This window comes from Sylvia atricapilla, chromosome 10, assembly GCF_009819655.1.
Source record: "Sylvia atricapilla isolate bSylAtr1 chromosome 10, bSylAtr1.pri, whole genome shotgun sequence".
Lineage (NCBI taxonomy): Eukaryota > Metazoa > Chordata > Aves > Passeriformes > Sylviidae > Sylvia > Sylvia atricapilla.
In genome coordinates, this window is record NC_089149.1 from 9,813,956 (window position 1) to 9,830,965 (window position 17,010).

At 58.0% G+C, this 17,010-nt stretch overlaps 2 protein-coding genes across 2 annotated transcripts; one reads left to right on the forward strand and one right to left on the reverse strand.

The window, feature by feature from the left end:
- Nucleotides 1-673: 673 nt before the first annotated feature.
- On the reverse strand, nt 674-10,886 carry MUC4 (mucin 4, cell surface associated). The gene is made up of 26 exons (XM_066325920.1): nt 10,567-10,886; nt 10,113-10,252; nt 9,746-9,910; nt 9,509-9,664; nt 9,254-9,384; nt 8,950-9,038; nt 8,461-8,637; nt 8,225-8,368; nt 8,008-8,127; nt 7,603-7,805; nt 6,827-6,905; nt 6,411-6,581; nt 6,120-6,221; nt 5,715-5,951; nt 5,194-5,328; nt 4,640-5,104; nt 4,462-4,560; nt 3,713-3,895; nt 3,549-3,622; nt 3,169-3,233; nt 2,681-2,880; nt 2,297-2,465; nt 2,040-2,213; nt 1,259-1,296; nt 1,078-1,175; nt 674-860 (listed from the first exon to the last, which is right to left on the reverse strand). The coding sequence occupies exons 1-26, from the start codon at nt 10,796-10,798 to the stop codon at nt 804-806; spliced, it is 3,903 nt and encodes a 1,300-aa protein (XP_066182017.1). The 5' UTR covers nt 10,799-10,886; the 3' UTR covers nt 674-803.
- Nucleotides 10,797-13,955, forward strand: LOC136365793 (calphotin-like). Its single transcript, XM_066326494.1, has 3 exons — nt 10,797-11,853; nt 12,166-12,384; nt 13,795-13,955. The coding sequence occupies exons 1-3, from the start codon at nt 10,797-10,799 to the stop codon at nt 13,953-13,955; spliced, it is 1,437 nt and encodes a 478-aa protein (XP_066182591.1).
- Nucleotides 13,956-17,010: the final 3,055 nt, after the last annotated feature.

Consider the following 17,010-nt stretch of genomic DNA (forward strand, 5'->3'; position numbering starts at 1 on the left):
AGGGCAGGCTTGGAGCAGCAGGATTACAGGATATTTCTGTTCTTGGCTTTAGTGCTGGATATACAGCTAAGCCAGGGTCTAGGGCAGTGAATGGGGCAGGATTTGGGGGTCTGATGAGGTCTGACATACCCTTCTTGGATCAGCATCTCCTGATCACCAGGGTTGAAGGGCTGTGAGATGTTTGTGGGGACCAAAGCCTGACCTGTGTGATTTGAGCCACTGTAAGCAGTGTCCATGAAAGCAGTGTGAGATTTTCAGGTGTGTAGGGAAAATGAGAGGATGAAGCTACCAGAAACTTTATGTCCCTATTCACTTTGTCTCTGTGGATGGGACCAGCAGAAAGCAGGGATTTGAGGGCTCAGTGACAGCAAAGCAGGGCAGGCGTAGGGACCCTTGAGGTGCAGACAATTTAACAGCAAGCCAACATTTTTGGTTTATTCTATTTGGTTTGTAAGGGATTACAATCACTGCATTGGCCCACCTGACCCTGCTCTCAGGGGCTCTGCAGGGTCTGGTTATATTGCAGTAGCACATATTCTGGTGCAGACACAGTCAAGGATGATCCCGGATGTCTCCGCAGGTCCTCAGGGGAAGGTGAAATCCTTTTGCTTTGGTAACCCAACATAAACACACATTCAAAAAAGCATCTCCTCCAGAGTGAATCCTCCCAAAACCCAAAAGGCAGCTGCCTGTCCCCTGCTTCCATATCTTGCTGCTGCTGGAGACCTTGAGAGCAAGTGGCAGAGCAGGCATGTCTGGCTTCTCCATGAGCTTGGAGATGCCAGAAAAGGACCAGAGGCAGGTTAGGGCTCCTGGGGAGACTGGCTTAGAGGCATAACATGGGGTCTCTGGATTGTTATCTGTAAGGTAGGAACAGGCCATGTGTCAATGTGGTGTTGGCTCTGCACTTTGCAGAGCTCAGACAGGGGTGCAGATCCCAGTGCTGGCCAAACACCTGTGATGCTTCAGGGTGAGGCACAGCTCCTGAGCACCTCTGAGGCACAGGGCCAGGATTCAGAGCCCAGTTCAGAGTTCCCCACTCCAACACCCCATGGAAACAGTAACCCCAGGGCAGACCTGGGCTGAAGGGTCAATGGCCTGCAGCTGTAGTTTCCAATGCCTTTCCAGGGAGTGGGAGGTGGCGGGCTCTGCTTGTTCTCCTGCCATCGTTAAAGCTGAAGCAGGGAAGATGAGCAGAGCTTAAGGACTGGGGTGAAGCAGAGCCTTAGTGGGGAGAGTTTTACAGGCATGTACTCACAGGAGAAGGGCCGTGTCCTCCACAAGGTCTCCTTGGCCCTGAGAGGGGGTAACAGAATAGGGAGAACATGTCAGCAGAGGCTGAGAGAACCCCTGCATGATGCTGGTGTCTGGGTCAGATGGCAAAGGGGAGCAGTGACTGTAGGGGTGAGATGGGGTGGTAAGAGGAGGAAAGCTCCCAGTTGTGCACACGCAATTTCTTGCCTTGCCACAAGTGCAAATGAACAGAGGAACTTCCCAGAGATCCCTGGCTCCAGGGCTGGCAGGGAGCTGGGAGCAGGGACAGGACACAGCCCTGACCAGAGCCAGTTCTTCCACCCTAGCATTGCACTTTGCCGTTCTTCTGTTACCTCACTGCTCTGCAGAAGAGCAAGGTCCAATTCTTAAACCACTTTTCCTCACTCCAGACCAGCTCTTTCAGACCAATGTGAATTGCGGTGGAAATCATTTGGGTGGTATGCAAATTAAAATTAAATAGAAAGCCCATCTGTAACCAAGTATTGGGTGGGATGAGGAAGAAATGCAAACACTTGCTAACACGGGAGGAAAAGAAAAGCTAACATTCAAGCCACTGATGCTATTGCACCCCTGAGCAGCGGATGTCTGGAAAAAGGGCTGGAAGATATTAAAGGTCCCCCAACCCCTCTTCCAGAGCAAGGTTCCCCTGCCCAAACCAGATGAGCTCTACCAGTGGTGGATCTTTCAAATGTGGATTTTGGATCAGTTTTTCTCCCTGACACCCAACGTGCCCAGCACCCACCCCCGTGCAGGTCCAGGCTCACCCCCGGTGCTGGCGGCGGTGCTGGCGGCAGAGGTGCAGGGCCAGGCAGCCCGTGGCAAACAGGAGGCAGAGCAGAGCCAGGGCTCCCAGCAGGATGCCGAGGAAGGCAGCCAGGCTGACGGCCAGCCACTCACACCGGACCCCAGCCGGGGAGTAGATGGAGAAGGGCAGGCAGCTGTGGATGGGAGGGAGGAGCCGTGATGCCGTGGGAGAAGCAGCTGTGCAGGGTGGCCCTGTCCACCCCGGGGCTGCTGCTACCTGCACGTGGGTCCCTCGGGCAGGTGCTGGCACTGGCCGCCGTGCTGGCAGTAGCCCATCTTGCAAGGGGAGATGCAGATGAAGCCGATGGTCCCCATGTAGCGGAGCTGGTAGCCTTTGTAGCCGTACAGGGAGCAGGGGAAATAGTCCCTCAGCTCATCCACTGTCACTGGGGAGAGAAAACATGCGGGTTCGGCCTTGCAGCAACACCCCCGATGCTTTCGCAAGCCTTCCCAAGCTGGATCTATGCCTGGGATTGGGAGGCCGACCACCCACCTTCCCCATGGGTGCGACCCGATCCCTGGGGCACACAGGGTTATGGGGACAACGGGGACAGGGGATACTCCTCTCACACTCCCCAGCTCAGCGCCAGGAGCAACTCACGCTTCACCAGGTCGGTGATGTTGTCCTGGTGCAGGCGCTGGAAGAGGAGCCCCGTGCCCGCCTCCCGTCGCCCGCGGCGGCCGTTGAAGGCGCCGGTGACGGCTGCGGGCAGCTCCTCGTTCAGGAAGCGGATGACGGTGCCGCGGCTGTCATAGGCAAACTCGGACACCACCACGAAGGTGAAGCCATCGCTGTCTGTCCTGCAGGGAAAAGAGAGGGCTGCTGGCGGAGCTGCTGCTGCCTCTCGGAGTGACTGAGTCTCATTGTGCCTCAGTATTCCAATTTGGGCCACGGTAAAGAAGGGATGATGCAGGAGTGGAAGGTGCCAACTGGCTTGTGCCTCCAAGGGTTCACCAGCATCAGCGCTGGAAAAACAGACTGTGATCTGGGAGAAAATGCCCTTTGTGCACTGAACCCTCTGGCCCCACACTCAGCCCTGCCCCACCAGACCCTTGGAGTGGTCATGGGCTGCTTCACATCTGACTCACATCTCAGTGATGTTGGTGTTGCTCTGGAAAGCCTTTACCTCCAGGGAGTCCAGGATGGCTGAGACCTGCAGCGGGGGGAGCAGGAAGGCATTAGAGGAGGGCAGAATGGCACCAGCATGGGGAAAGGTTGAAGAGTGATGCAGGCATTGTGCCCCAGGAATTGCTCTGGCCTTTGGTTCATTTGCTGGGGACTTGGCCCAGGGCCAGGGCTGCAGCCATCATCATGCAATTGGTGTTTCCTCCCTCTGGGCTTGTCGATGTGTTGGACCCCCAGAGCTCCCATGGGAGGGCATACAGAGGCATGGGCACCCCCAGCTGCCATGCTGCCCAGTATGCCAGTGTGTTCCCTGCTCTGAGCCCAACCCCCTCCAGTGACATACAGTGCTGTTGACTTCCTCAACAGTGGTGTTTTGCAGTGTCTTGATCCTCATCTGGATGCTTCTATGAGGGAGACCTGCTGGGGGAAAGCCACAGTGGTGGCTCTGGCATCCAGGACCAGGGTGAGTGGGGTTGGGTTTCACCCATGCTGGGCACAGGTACCCACCTGTGCTGGGCAGCGGCTGAAAATCCCCTCCTGCCACCAGGCAGTGCTGGTCTGTGAAAGCTGGGGGGCAGGTGCAGATGGGGGTGCAGGTGATGGGGTGAAGGTGGCAGCGTCCCCCGTTGCTGCAGTAGCCCTCAGGACAGGAGTGGTAGCCGCAGGCTAAGCCACAGCCTGGTCTCTCACCTGTGCCATGGAGAGCATGGTAGAGGCATGAACCTAGCTGCAGGGCAGAGCCCTCAGCTCCCTGAGCGATCCTCAGCTGCCCCACAAGGCCTTTCTTCCAAGTTTGTTTTTCTTTTATGTGTTAGGAGTTTCAGTATAAATTCAAGGAAAAGCCCCACTCCCCCTCCTTCCAGCTGGAACCATTTGCCCTTCTTAAATCCCAGCATTAGAAAAAGAGCAGAAGCCATCAACTCAACCCCACCAAAGCAATCTGAAAACACGGCTTGATTTAGCCCCCAACCTCTGCATGTGCATTTGAACTTTGCTGGGATGAGAATTTTTTTCTCAAGGAGTAAAATTGCATGGGAAAAATTTCCCTTCCCAGCGGATTAGTGAGATCGACAGCCTGGGAACATGAGTGGTGGCTGGACTCTGGTCCCTTCTGTTAATGACAGCAAGGGCTTGGGCACAGAGCTCAGCCAGCTCCTCCTTCTCTCCAGCCAACCTGGGTCCCTCAGGAATTCTCTTCCACAGAGCCTGGGGGTGATGAGGACAAGGACCATGCCTGCCAGGGCCCCCACACTCACCCTGCTCACTGTCCAGGCATGAGCAGATGTAGCTGCCCACAGTGTTGGTGCAGGTGCTGTTCCCCGGGCACTCCATTCCCTGGACACACTCATCGACATCTGCTGGGGCAATGCACCATGGCACCGGGACAAACACCTTGGCTGGGGTGCCAGTGGCCATGGGGTGAGCCCCTGTCACCTGAGCAGTGCTGTCCATCCCCTGTCAGGCCAGCTGGGCAGGGGCCACAGCCACTGAAAGGGTCACATCCCACACCAGGGAAGCATCCCCGGGAGCAGGGGTCCGGAGGGTACTGGCAGAAGGCACCCAAGTAGCCGCTCTCGCATCTGCACCTTGCCAGCTGGGAAGAGGACAGTGACACTGGCTTAGGGAAGGTGAGGAGGATGGGTGGACAGAGAGGACAGCCAGCACAGCTGGCATGGGGACAGGCACAGTGTGTCACCAGAGGAGCTTTCTGGCACACTACCTGCAAGGAAGACTGCTTGACAATGACAGTGTTGCTATAGTCACACTCCTGGCTCCTGCTGCATCTGCAAAGGGTGAAGCGGAGCTGGAGGAGTGCAGAGATGTTGTTGGACCCAACAGCCTCCAGGTTGATGGTGAATGGGGCTATCCTATGGGGCTCCCAGATCACTGTGCCATTCTCTGCCAGGAGGAGAGGTGGGAGTTAGAGGTGGCAGATGAATTCCATCTCATTCCTTCCCATCTCAGCTGCTCCACCTCTCCGTCCTTACCCGTTATGTTGAGCTCTGGTGAGAGACGGGGAATGAAGCGTGCACCCGCCCCCAAAACATGGAACTGCCTTCTGACCTTCTCTGTCCTGAAGGCTGTGATTGATGAGTCACCGGTGATGATGGGAGGGAAGGCATCTGAGGAAAGAGGAGCCCAGCACATATGTGGCCTTGTGACCCCTTGGCTCTGAGGCCCTGCAGGTGAGGATGGGACCTGAGACAGATGCTGTCATGGCTGCCCACCAACAAGGTTCTTGTGTTACACATCATGGTGGCATCTCCCAGGTTTGGAGCAAAGCCAGAAATGCAGTTCCAGGAAATACAGTTCCAAAACCTTGGTGGCAACTGTCCTGCTGGTGGCATCTCCCAGGACTGGAGACAAGCCAGCTGGGCAGTGCAAATCCAAGATCTTGGCAACTTCTCTTCTGTCTCATATGATGCAAGAGAGCCCAGGAAAGGAGAAGGGCACTGCCCAGTTATATCCAAGCCATGCCCTTTCAGAGGTGAGGATGTGCTCCACTTACTGAGTGCTGTCTTCCTCTGCTGGAAGTCGGCTGCAAGGCTCTGGGTGGCCAGGCCCAGGGCCAAGTTCCCTGTGCTCAGCGAATCGTAGATGCACTCCTTGCTGCTGTGACACTGCAAGGCTGCCAGCTGGTACTGGCTTTCATTCTCCTGCCGCAGCCGAGACAAGAAGAAGGGTGTGAAGTTCAGTGCTGGTGAGTCCAGAGGCTGAGAGAACAGGCAGTGCTCCCCAACTGCCCCTGCAAGAGAGCATGCCGTGGGTCCAGGCCATTTTAAGGTTTGTTGTATTCTAGGGTTTCTTTTCACAGAGCAATGAGGACATCAAACACCTTCCCTTGGCATTGCTTTTGCTCAAGCAAATGCAGGAAGGACAGGATCATCAAGGAGGGCCCTAAGCCTGGACTTACAGGTCATCCCATAGCTGTAGATCTCCTCCTCACTGCTGTTCACAGGGATGCTGGTACCATTTGGCATCTGGAAGTCATCTGCAGGGTCATGGTCCCACACACCTGGTGGAGCATCACCAGAGTGCTGGAATACCCCATACCAGGGTTGACCTCCTCTCTGGTGCTGGCCAGTGATTAGTGTATACCCAGGTGTCCCTGGCCTCACAAGCACAATTCCCCAGTTTTCCAGTCTACTTTAGAGTGGGAAGGGAATTTGCACCCTGGCTGTGGGGTGGTGCCAGGAGCCCTCACCCAGGAGGCCCCTGGTGCTGTTGCGGTACCAGTCGGGCAGGCTGCACACCACGCTGAGCATCCCAGAGGTGGCCAAGACAGAGACAGCGATGGTCCCATCGAAGACAGCCGTGACAGAGGAGGCATTGACTAGCAGGACACCAGGGCTGTAATAGACCTTGTCACCCAGGTCTGCAAGAGAAGGAGAGCACAGAGGGAGAGTCCACGCAAGGCTGGGATCTGAAATGACAACCAGGGGTTCCTGGAGGGGAGTGCTCCCCATCCACCCCACCCAAGTCAGAGACAGGTGCAGGTAAGAGACATTTAATGGTTCTCAAGGTGGTTGTCCTTGCTCTGGCAGGGCTGTCCCAGGGAATGGGGATATCTCTGGTCCACCCCCCACATACATTTAGCATTTAACGGCAGATCCTTCTCACCTTGGGAATAGGAAAACAGGATGGTTTCATTGTTCAGGAGGACTTGGATGTCATCCTGGCTCCCCAAGGTCCACTCAACCTGAAAATTGTGGTGGATGTCTCAATCAACCCCTCTGCTTGTCTCTTCCTGCTGTCCCTCCATGCTGAGGACAATTACTAACTGTCCTCCTCCAGCCCAGGAAGAGAGGCTCAGCCCTGGGGCCTGTGTTGGTGTGTTTTTCACCCCAGCAGACTCACAATACAGCAGCTTTGATGTTTGCACAGAGGAGGACAGCCAGCTGCCTGTCCCCCCAGGCCACACCACCACCACTGCTCAGTTGACCTTGACAGCATGAAGAGCTGCGCTGAGGGCCTCCCAGCTCTGAGCTCCCTTCTCGTGCTATTCAATGCCTGTTCCTGGTGACACCAGGACATTCTGATCAATGAAGCCAAATGGGTATAGGGAGCAATTCTGCAAAGCCAGGAAGAGCAGTCACTTGTGCTAAAGCGTCAGGAAAAACAATGCGCAATGGAAAAGGTGAAGCAGACCATGTTCATCCAGAGTCTCCAACCCTTGCTAGCCTGTTTGCAGGAGGTGTTAGACCTGTTCCTGGTGAATATTAGTCCATCCCACCACTAATAGTACTTTGCTAGAGTGGTGGAAGGTGGCACGAAAAGGAGAGAGGATACCTCTTGGGTCTCACCCACTTGGAGGTGATGCAGAAGGGATGCCCAACTTGCCAGAGAGGTCTCTCCCATTAGAGACTCAAACTCATACCCAGGGCACTCCTACTCACTGTTGTGGTGGTGTTGGAGATGTACTGGGCAGCAAAGGCCACAAAGTTGGTGGCCTGGGCCGTGCCAGTCTGTGCTGTGCGCCCCTGCAAAATGAAGCTGGTCTGGACATCACTGGCCAGCAGCAGGACAAAGTCCCCAAGCCCATTGAAGGTGTAGGTGAGTCCATCCAGGGTGGTGATGTGAGGATCCCCAAAGGCACCAGCTGGGGTCCAAAGGAGATGGAGACATTTTGGGCAAAGGAAGAAGAGCAAATGTTGGTGTCGTTTCAGGGAGGAGAGCAGCCCCAGAGCTGCTCAGTGGTAGCTCAGTAGTTCACACTGGCATATTGTGAAGTGTGGCAGATGCATGGGGTCCATGCACAGCTCAGTGCCCCGGCACAGCAGAGGTGGAGCCTGTGGACTCACCGGGGGTGGGTGGCACATATCCTTCACAGCCAACCCTCGGTCTCTTCTCAGCAAACTTGGCACAGAACAAGGGCCTCCCCACACGCCGGCAGCACCAGTTGAATGCTTCCAGCTCCCTGTCTGTGGCGGAACGTGATGGGGTGTGCTGGGGCCCTTGCTCTGCCTGTGCTTGATGCTTGGGGTATTTTAGGGTAAGGGGATGCCAGTTACCACTTACCAGTGGTAGCATGGAAGGGGAGGGTCCATGTTCTCTCCTGCCAGCCTTCGAGCAAGCTCCCGCCTTGGTACAGACATCGTACCCCAGCTCCAGCTGGGCTGGGGGACACAGTGCGCAGCATCCTCACGGAGGTGTCTGCTGGGCCTGAAATAGTGGGGGCGATCACTGCCACCCCCAGAGCAGGAGGGCACCATCCCCCCACCCTGCAGCTGGTCCTGGGGGGCTGTCCTTGGCACCTCTACTCCAGTGGTAGCGGGGATCCAGCTCTGCCTGGGGCTGGGAGCAGGGGCATGGTGGCAGCTGGTGGTTCCAGGTGGTGGGTGCTGGCTCTGTGTCCAGCCACGCCAGGCACTGCAGCCTGTAATTCACTCGGGAGCGACTGTCCAGTCTGTAAATCCACAGCCCGCGCACATCTGGGGGAGCAACCAGAGAACAACACCGACCGCTCAGCCAGGGTCTCGCCTTGTGCTGAGCGATCCCGAGGGACAGCTGTCCCTGGCCACTGACCTCACACGAGGTCTCCAGGCTCCCTCTAGAGCCAGCAGGGCTGTGACAAGCCACAGCAGGACATGGGACACCCACAGTCTGCTATTGGTGGCCAGCTCTTGCCCAGTGGCTTTGCTGGCCCATCACCTCCCAGGGGTGGGTGCTGGGGACATGCTCCTAGCACAGAGCACACAGCTCCTTCCATTCCCACCCACCTCAAAGACCCCCCAGTGCCATACCGAAGCCAGGGCTGCTGTGCTGGTCTGGTCTGTACTTGACAGCTGCTGGCTCCTGAGTCAGCTCATTGTTTCGGGCATAGCCATTGCCACTGTGTGGAGAGAAGAGGTTTAAGGTGATCCTTCCAACTCAATCCTTCTCCTCTCCCCATAAAGCAGCTGGGGTGGGAACTGCTGCAGTTTGCAGGAGAAAGGGTTGCTCCAGGAGTGGGAGCTGGGCTCTCCTGGGGATAATGCCTCTGACAGTCTCAACACAGTGCTAGGACAAATCTCTGCTGTCCCCAAACCCAGTGACACTTTGCAGCACCTGGAGAAGCCGATCAGCACGTTGGCTGCAGCCAGCTTGGTGTAGTCCCAGCGCATCCCACCGTCCTGGTAGAGCAACAGGGCAAAGGAGCGGATCCCATCCGTGGTGAGAACTGCCTGGTAGGTGCTCGTCTGGAGAGACCCAAGGCACTCCCTTAGCACTCCCAAAGCCTCCCCTGCTCTCCCTGCTGACTGAGGCAGTGAGACTTGAAACAGCCATCAAAAGTCCTCTCTGGCTGGGGCACCCACTGTTTACCTGAGTGTCATCCCTCTGGGATGGGTATGCTGGAGCTTTCTCCCACGTCACCTTCAAGGTCCATTTTGCTACATAGGGGATTTTCAGGTATTTCTCAATCTTTGCTTCCACATCTCGGACAACAGAGTCTTGGGTAGAGCTGAGTGTAGAGTACTCCTGCCAGATGGCAAGAGAGAGAGTTAAATGAGTGAGTTGAGAACTGGATTCTCCCAGGAGAACACCTCTGGTGACCCTCACCTTGTACCAGGTGGTACCAACACCCTTGGAAAAGTCTGCATCATCCCAAAAGGCAGCCACCATTGGAAAGTCCTCCCGGCCAGTGAAGCCCCGGGGAGGGGGGTTGGGGTTGGATGGGACATAGTCGTCCGTGGGTGGAAAAATGATCTGTCCATTATCTGTAAACTAACCAAAAGAACTTGTTGTTTACTGACTGGGATAGCTTTTAGCCTCCATGGGTGAGCAGAAACCAACCATTTTTAATGGAAAAAAAAAAAAAAAAGGTATTCAGATGAAATTTGGTTTCTGCTCCATTTGCACGTTTGTTTGGGTATTTTTACCAAAAAGGCAGCACATCCATTATGTGCTCACCAAGGGGGGCACTCACATAGAGAGTATCTCGCAGTGACTTCCCAAAGGGAAATCCAATTTCTGGCTTGAACAGGGGTGAGTTAAAATCCACCATCCTCTGGACGTACTCTTGGTCCCCTCCTTCCACGCCAAAGCGGTAGAGTGAGGTTGCTGGCTCTGCCATGGGCAGGAGATCAATGAAAAAGGTGTGAAATCATTAATGTCTGTTTATCCATCCCGCAGCCAGGACAAACCAACCTGCTTGCTGCCAGGATGCTGTGCCTGTGCTCTGATGGATTGTAACCCAATTTTCAACCCACTTTTGGGATGCTCTCAAATGTCCTATTTTGCCTTTTCCCATGAATCTGGCAGCCTAATGTGCAATGCAGACGAGATACTCTGGACCAGCTGTGCCCTCATCCACCACAGTGCTTGACTGGCTGAAACCCCCTTTCCTACTCTTGTCTTTGGCAAAAAGAGAATCTACTTACTGATAAGCCCATGGGTGGGTTGAGGCTCAGGTGCAGCAGTTCTGTGCCCAGTGGTGGTGTAGGCAGATGTGCTCAGTTCGGTGGATGGTCCTCCCTGTGTCCCAAAGGCATGAGACAGGGAGGTGGCAGGGCTGGTGGTGGTTGGTGGTCTCACTGCTGCTGTGGTGCCTGGGGCTGGGAGACTTCCTGACTCCTTGCCTGGGCTCATTGGGGCTGTGGATGCAATAGGCATGGTGCCTCCTGCAGTGGTGGCAGCGGTGCTGCCTGCTATGCTGGCACTGGTGTTCCCTGCAGTGCTGGCAATGGTGTTCTCTGCAGTAGTGGCAGTGGTGGTAGTGGTGTTTCCTGCAGCGATGGCAGCGATGGCAGTGGTGGCAGCGGTGGCACTGGTGTTCCCTGCAGTGGTGGCAGCAGTGGCAGTGGTGGCAGCGGTGGCAGTGGTGGCACTGGTGGCAGTGGTGTTCCCTGCAGTGGTGGCAGTGGTAGGAGTGGTGGGAGTGTTTGCAGCAGTGGCAGTGGTGCTGTCTGCAGTGGTGGCAGTGGTGGCAATGGTGGCAGTGGCACTGGTGTTCCCTGCAGTGGTGGCAGCAGTAGCAGTGGTGGCAGTGGTGTTCCCTGCAGTGGTGGCAGTGGTGCTGTCTGCAGTGGTGGGAGTGGTGGCAGCGGTGGCACTGGTGTTCCCTGCAGTGGTGGCAGCAGTGGCAGTGGTGGCAGCAGTGGCCCCTGCAGTGGTGGCAGTGGTGGCAGTGGCAGTGGTGGCAGTGGTGCTGTCTGCAGTGGTGGCAGTGGTGGCAATGGTGGCAGTGGCACTGGTGTTCCCTGCAGTGGTGGCAGCAGTAGCAGTGGTGGCAGTGGTGTTCCCTGCAGTGGTGGCAGTGGTGCTGTCTGCAGTGGTGGGAGTGGTGGCAGCGGTGGCAGTGGTGTTCCCTGCAGTGGTGGCAGCAGTGGCAGTGGTGGCAGCAGTGGCCCCTGCAGTGGTGGCAGTGGCAGTGGTGGCAGTGGTGCTGTCTGCAGTGGTGGCAGTGGTGGCAGCGGTGGCAGTGGTGCTGTCTGCAGTGGTGGCAATGGTGGCACTGGGGGCAGTGGTGTTCCCTGCAGTGGTGGCAGCGGTGGCACTGGTGTTCCCTGCAGTGGTGGCAGCGATGCTGCCTGCAGTGGTGGCAGCAGTGGCAATGATGGTAGTGGTGGCAGTGGTGTTCTCTGCAGCAGTGGCTGTGGTGCTGCCTGTGCTGACGGCTGTTTCTTCCTTCCAGGCAGGTGCTCCTGGAGATGTCTGGAAGGCAGGAGGTGACGTGCTCGCTGCTTGTCTCATCTCGTGGTAGCTGATGGATGTAGGAGAAGCGGTGCCTGTTGCTGGTTCAGTGGGAGTCTGTCCAGATGCTGTCACCTCAGTTACACCAACACCAAGCAGGGACAAGGGGGCTGTTGTTGCTTTCTCTGTTGGGCTGTGCAGACTGGGGAGGGGAAAACCAGACACTGCAACAGCAGTGCTGGGACCAAGGACGTCCCAGGATCCAAGAGTTGTCTCCACCAAGGGGTTATGTGCTGCTGGGGATGGGACAGGCTGCCCATCTCTGCTTATCTCGCTGTGTGTCACAGCAGGGGATGAGGCACTGCTGGTGCTGGTGGGCCATGCTGTGGCAGGTGGCATGGCTGTGGTGACCCTGGTCACAAAAGTCTCCCGGCCTGTTGAGGTGGTTGGCAGGTTAGCGTTGCTGAGGAATGTGCTGGTGGATGGTGTGGTGACCACCACGGTGGCCAGGCCTGTGCCAGTGGTGCTGGAGTCAGGGACATGGGTGCTGCTGGTGGTGGCTGAAGGTGCTGCACTCTCGGTGGCACTCTCAGAGCGGGTGGTGTCCACATGGGCAGTGGTACCTGTGGCACCTGTCCTGGATGCAGCTGTAGCCTCCTGCACATTTGTGTGGCCAACAGCCAGTGAAGTGATCCCAGCTGTGGGCTTGTCCTCAGTGGCAGGTGGCTCTGGTGATGGCCTGGCAGTGACAACCACATGGCTGGGAGCTGGCTCTGCTGCACTGACACCTGGGCTTTCCTCTGTGCTCACCTCCAGGAACTCCACCCCCATTGCTTGCCCTGTGGTGCTGCCATTGGGCTGGGGGTCTCCTGAAGCCCCCATTGCTTGCAGTGGGGCAGCCGGGGATGGTGAGGACATGGCTCTTCCCATCTCTTGGGGGATGCTGGATGGGGACACCTCCAGAGCCGTCCCCACATTGGCTCTGCCTTCCAGGAGAGAGGGGACATCTGCTTGTGATGCCTTGGGGACAGTGACTGCTCTGGGTCCCCCAGGGGTATCTGATACAACTCTGCCAGTGCCTGTTGCAGCACTGGGTGGTGGTATCTCTGTCCCTGGAACTTCTACAATTTGGGGTGCAGCCCAGAGCTCTGGGGTTAGTGCAGATCTGGGTGTGACATCAGGCACAGGCAGGGTGGCTTCAGTGTCCCCCGGCATTGTGGTGGCACTGCCACTGGCTGGTGATGCCGATCCCATCCCTGCTTCACTAACTGGAGTGCTGCTAACAAAGGAGGATGGATGGGTAGCTGGCACATTCCCGATGCCAAATGTAGTGATGGGAGGTGGTGGTGCAGCAGCAGCAGCTCGAGGGGTCCTGTCTGGTTTTGCTCCACTGGTGCCCGTGAGGGACAAAGGCATGGCCATGCTGGGAGTGGATGGAGGAGATCCGCCCGCAGCTGCCTTTGCTGGGGTGGTCCCAAGGCCTGTTGAGAGGGACTGAGGGAGCAGAGAGCCCATGGAGTGTGGAGAGGGCCTTGGAGAGCTGCATGGGGGATCATTGAGAGTTGCGTGGGGGAACAGACTCACACTGAACCCCCCTGGTGTGTCCTTGGTCTCCGGGATGGCAGTGCCTGCTGTGGCTTTGGTACTGGCCTCATTCCTGATTGACACCAGCTCAGCACTGGTGCTTCCAAGAGGTGGGATGTGCTCTCCAGCTACAACATCCATCAGTGCAGCCAGTGTGCCTGCAGCTTGTGTGGTGGCCTGGGGTTGGATGGCAGTGTTGTCTCCAGGCAGCCCATATCCAGCAATGCCCGGGGCTGTGCTGTGGCTGGGGGGAAGTGTCTCCCCTGTGCCCAGCACAGCACCATCAGGAAGCCAAGGCAAAAGGGCTGGAGGCAGCTGAGAGGGAGGCCCAGGAGGGTCCTGTGATTCCTTGTGCTCAGTGCTGGGTAAGGTGCGTGTCCCTGGCTCCGTAGCCTTCCTGGTGCCAAAGGTGGTAGAAGAAAAGGTGACCTTTGCCAAGGATGCACTTGGGGGGTCTGCAGATGGTGGGGCTGCCATGCTGGCTCCCTCTGTGTCTGTGCTGGGGGGACTGGCCGCAGCTGCTGCCATCTTTGTGGGGCTGGCCATGTCCTGAGAGATGCTGGCAGCTGTGGCCAAAGGTGAGGTGGCCTCATCCAGCCCCAGTATGACCTCCTGGGATGCAAGCATGGCAGTACTACGTGGCTCAGCAGAGCTCCTGCTGATCCTAGGGAATGATGTGGCTGTTCTGTGCTCATCCTGGGGGAGCAATGGCTCTGTGGTCCGTGCTGTCACTGGCATCTGCTCCATGGTGACAGCACTCAGGGCAAGACCCACTTTGCGCCCCGTTGGCTTGAAGGACAGAGGCTGCATGTGCCAAGTGGTGGTGGGAGCTGGAGGGACGCTGGTTGGGTGGCTGGCAGCACCTGGAGAGGACACCCCAACCCCTGACCCGGCCTGGGGGCTGCCTTCCATTGCTGGACCCCCAGGGAGAGGTGCCGGGCTGGGAGGCCCCTCCTGCTCACCGCTACTTCCAGCTGGGACCAGCCCTCTCGCTGCTGCTTGTGGCACCGGGATGCCTGTGGAGCGAGACAAGGCAGCTCCAGCTGGATCAGCCCCACCGCGGCCCCAGCAGGCAGGAACCTGCCCGCGGCCAGCTGCCTGCCGGCCTTACCTGAGCTCTGGCTGCCCGCGGAGGCAGTGGTCGGGCCGGAGGGAGAGGGAAGCTCTGCCCGTGCGGCTGCGGCTGCGGGGAGCAACTGGCACATGCCCAGGTCTGAAGGCAGCTCGGAGCTGGTGCTGTCGGCCACATGGGAGATGCTGCCCGACTCGGATGGGTCCAGCGTGGGCACAAAGAGCTGCCCCTCCATCTCCCCAGCTTGTGCAGAAGGTGGGTAAGGGCAGGATGAGGGAAAAACCAGCCCGGAGTCGCCATCACCCCCACCCCTCCTCCCTTCTGAGGGAGGACCATCACCAAGAACAGGACAGTTCGCCCAGGGTGAATCTCTCCATTTGATCCACAATTCCCGCCACCTTCACCTGTTGCAACTGGGGACCGTGACAAAGCTTTGGCACCCGCGGACAGAGACAGAGCAAACCCCGGCTGGGCACTCGGGCTCGACCTCGCAGCGTTGTAGCAGCCGGAGGGTTGTTTGCAGCCCATCCACCCGCGTGGTATCGGCCGCCCGGTCAGCCCGGTAGCGGTGCGAGACACCTTGGCACTTACCTGTCAGCACCCAGAACCCCCACAGCACCCATCTCCAGAGCGGCCACGGGCCCCGGCACCCCATAGTGCTTCTTCGGTGTCAGGGAGGAAGGCGGCACTGCTGCAGCTCTCGCTCTCCCAAAGGAGCGCGCAACGGGTGGCTCCACCGGTGAGCACTCCCCCAGGTGGGGGGGACAGGGACACCACGTGCCCTGCCTGGGGCACTGACGTCTCTGTGTCCTCGCAGCCTGCGCTGAGGTGGCAGCGTTCCAATTCCGAGCACCCACTGATGCTGGGGGCCACACTCATTCTGCCATGGGAAGTTTTGAGGTCCTTCCCAGGCTGACCCCACTGCTGAGAGCCCACGGCTGGGGTCCCCAACCCCTGGGGAGCCACGGGGGAGTTCAGTTACTTGGCCCAAAGGCACTGGGACGGCAGGTGGGGACACGGGTCCCAAACATCTCTGTGAGGGGTGGGTCTGTCCTGGGCTCTGCTCCCCCATCCGCCCTCGTGGCTGCTGTCATGTCCCTCCACACTTGGCTGCATGGCCGATAACCCCTGGCAGGGGTTGGCTCGTCACCAAGGAGGAAGAAGGAAGGAGCAGGCTACCGCTGGTGCCTTGGGGTCCCACGTATTGACCCTGCCCTCCGGCACTGCCGGTCCCAGGCGTTATCTGCACATCGCGGCGAACGCCCACACAAACCCGGATGGCGTGGGGAGGGGGGGTTGTGCCCGCAGAGGTGGCGGGGCCAGGCATTGCCCTGGGGTGCAGGTCACCTTCCACCAGGGACAGAGGATGGATGGACCCAGCTGCGTGAACAGATCCGGTGAGGCCACTGCAGCAAATGTGTTTGCTTCTTCACAGGGTCTCACCCACCTCCAGGCTCCCTTAAGGAGAGGGAAGTAAGTCAGCGATGGTGTTGTGCCTTCCTTGCTTCACTGACAGCCCTGCCATGGTGGCTGCACCTCACATAGGAAAACAGAAGCACAGAGTCCCAAGCAGCGACGTGTGACTGTGCTCACAGCAGCACCAGCTCCCTGTCCTCACGCTCAGGGAGGGCCAAGGAACCAGAGCTGAGGCAGCTGTGAGTGCACAGGATCTGGCCAGGTACCATCTGCCACAGGGATAGATCCATGGTCATGCCAAGGCTGCCCTTCCTCACTGAGTATGGCAGGGTCTCTCCTCTGAAGCCACCAGCTCTGGAGCAGAATATCCTGGGGAGCAGGTACCACCACTATCAATGCAGCTGGTGGGTTTAGGCACCAAGATCCTCCTCCACCTTATCCTAAGATCCCTTCCTGATGCTGATAGACAGCAGGAAATCCAGCTAAGGGGCTCTGATACCCACGTGGAGGGGGGAGTGAGCACTGACACCGGCTCTGACCCCAGAGGAGCCACCCTCCACTCCCGCACCTGCTCCCGGCCCCGTCTGCGGCGGAGGCACCCGGTTGCACAACACCCCTCGCGTGGGTGGGGGCGACGCCGGTCCCGCCACTCCCTGCCCGGGCATGAGTCAGGCGGCAGCCCGGAGCCGCGGGGCACCGGGCAAAGGGGGCCCGGCTGCGGGGGGCTCCCCTGCAGGCAAGCACTGCCCACTCAGAGCATGCAAAACCGTGCCCAGCCTTCAAGCGTTGGGCCTGGGGGTGGGATATACTGTGACTAACTCCAGCAGCCCTGGATGGGGAAAACTTTGCACCCTAAAGCAGCTTGGGAAAGACTCAGCAGGAGGTTTTATAGATGCACATGTCATACACAGCTTTTCCTGGGGATCCACAGAGTCTGTGCATCCCCTCCCCAGCTTCATCCCACAGCAGATTGCAAGGGTCATAATCCCAGCTGCCTGCAGGGAGGAACCAGCACCCATGGAGATGTGGCCTGACCCTGTGTGTTGGCAGGGATAAACCCGGGAGACAGCCATAGGCACCCTCCTCCTCTCCATAGAATATTTATATATATATATATATA

Excerpts from the sequence above, each read along its gene's own strand:
- LOC136365793 (XM_066326494.1), top strand. The coding sequence starts at position 10,797 with ATGGTGCCTCCTGCAGTGGTGGCAGCGGTGCTGCCTGCTATGCTGGCA. Across the intron at positions 11,854-12,165 it reads AGATGTCTGGAAGGCAGGAG|CAGGGGATGAGGCACTGCTG; the intron begins GTGACGTGCTCG and ends TGTGTGTCACAG. Across the intron at positions 12,385-13,794 it reads GCTGCTGGTGGTGGCTGAAG|CCTTCCTGGTGCCAAAGGTG; the intron begins GTGCTGCACTCT and ends CTGGCTCCGTAG.
- MUC4 (XM_066325920.1), bottom strand. The coding sequence starts at position 10,798 with ATGCCTATTGCATCCACAGCCCCAATGAGCCCAGGCAAGGAGTCAGGA. Across the intron at positions 5,329-5,714 it reads GCAGAGGAAGACAGCACTCA|ATGCCTTCCCTCCCATCATC; the intron begins GTAAGTGGAGCA and ends CTCTTTCCTCAG. Across the intron at positions 2,466-2,680 it reads CATCACCGACCTGGTGAAGC|TGACAGTGGATGAGCTGAGG; the intron begins GTGAGTTGCTCC and ends TTCTCTCCCCAG.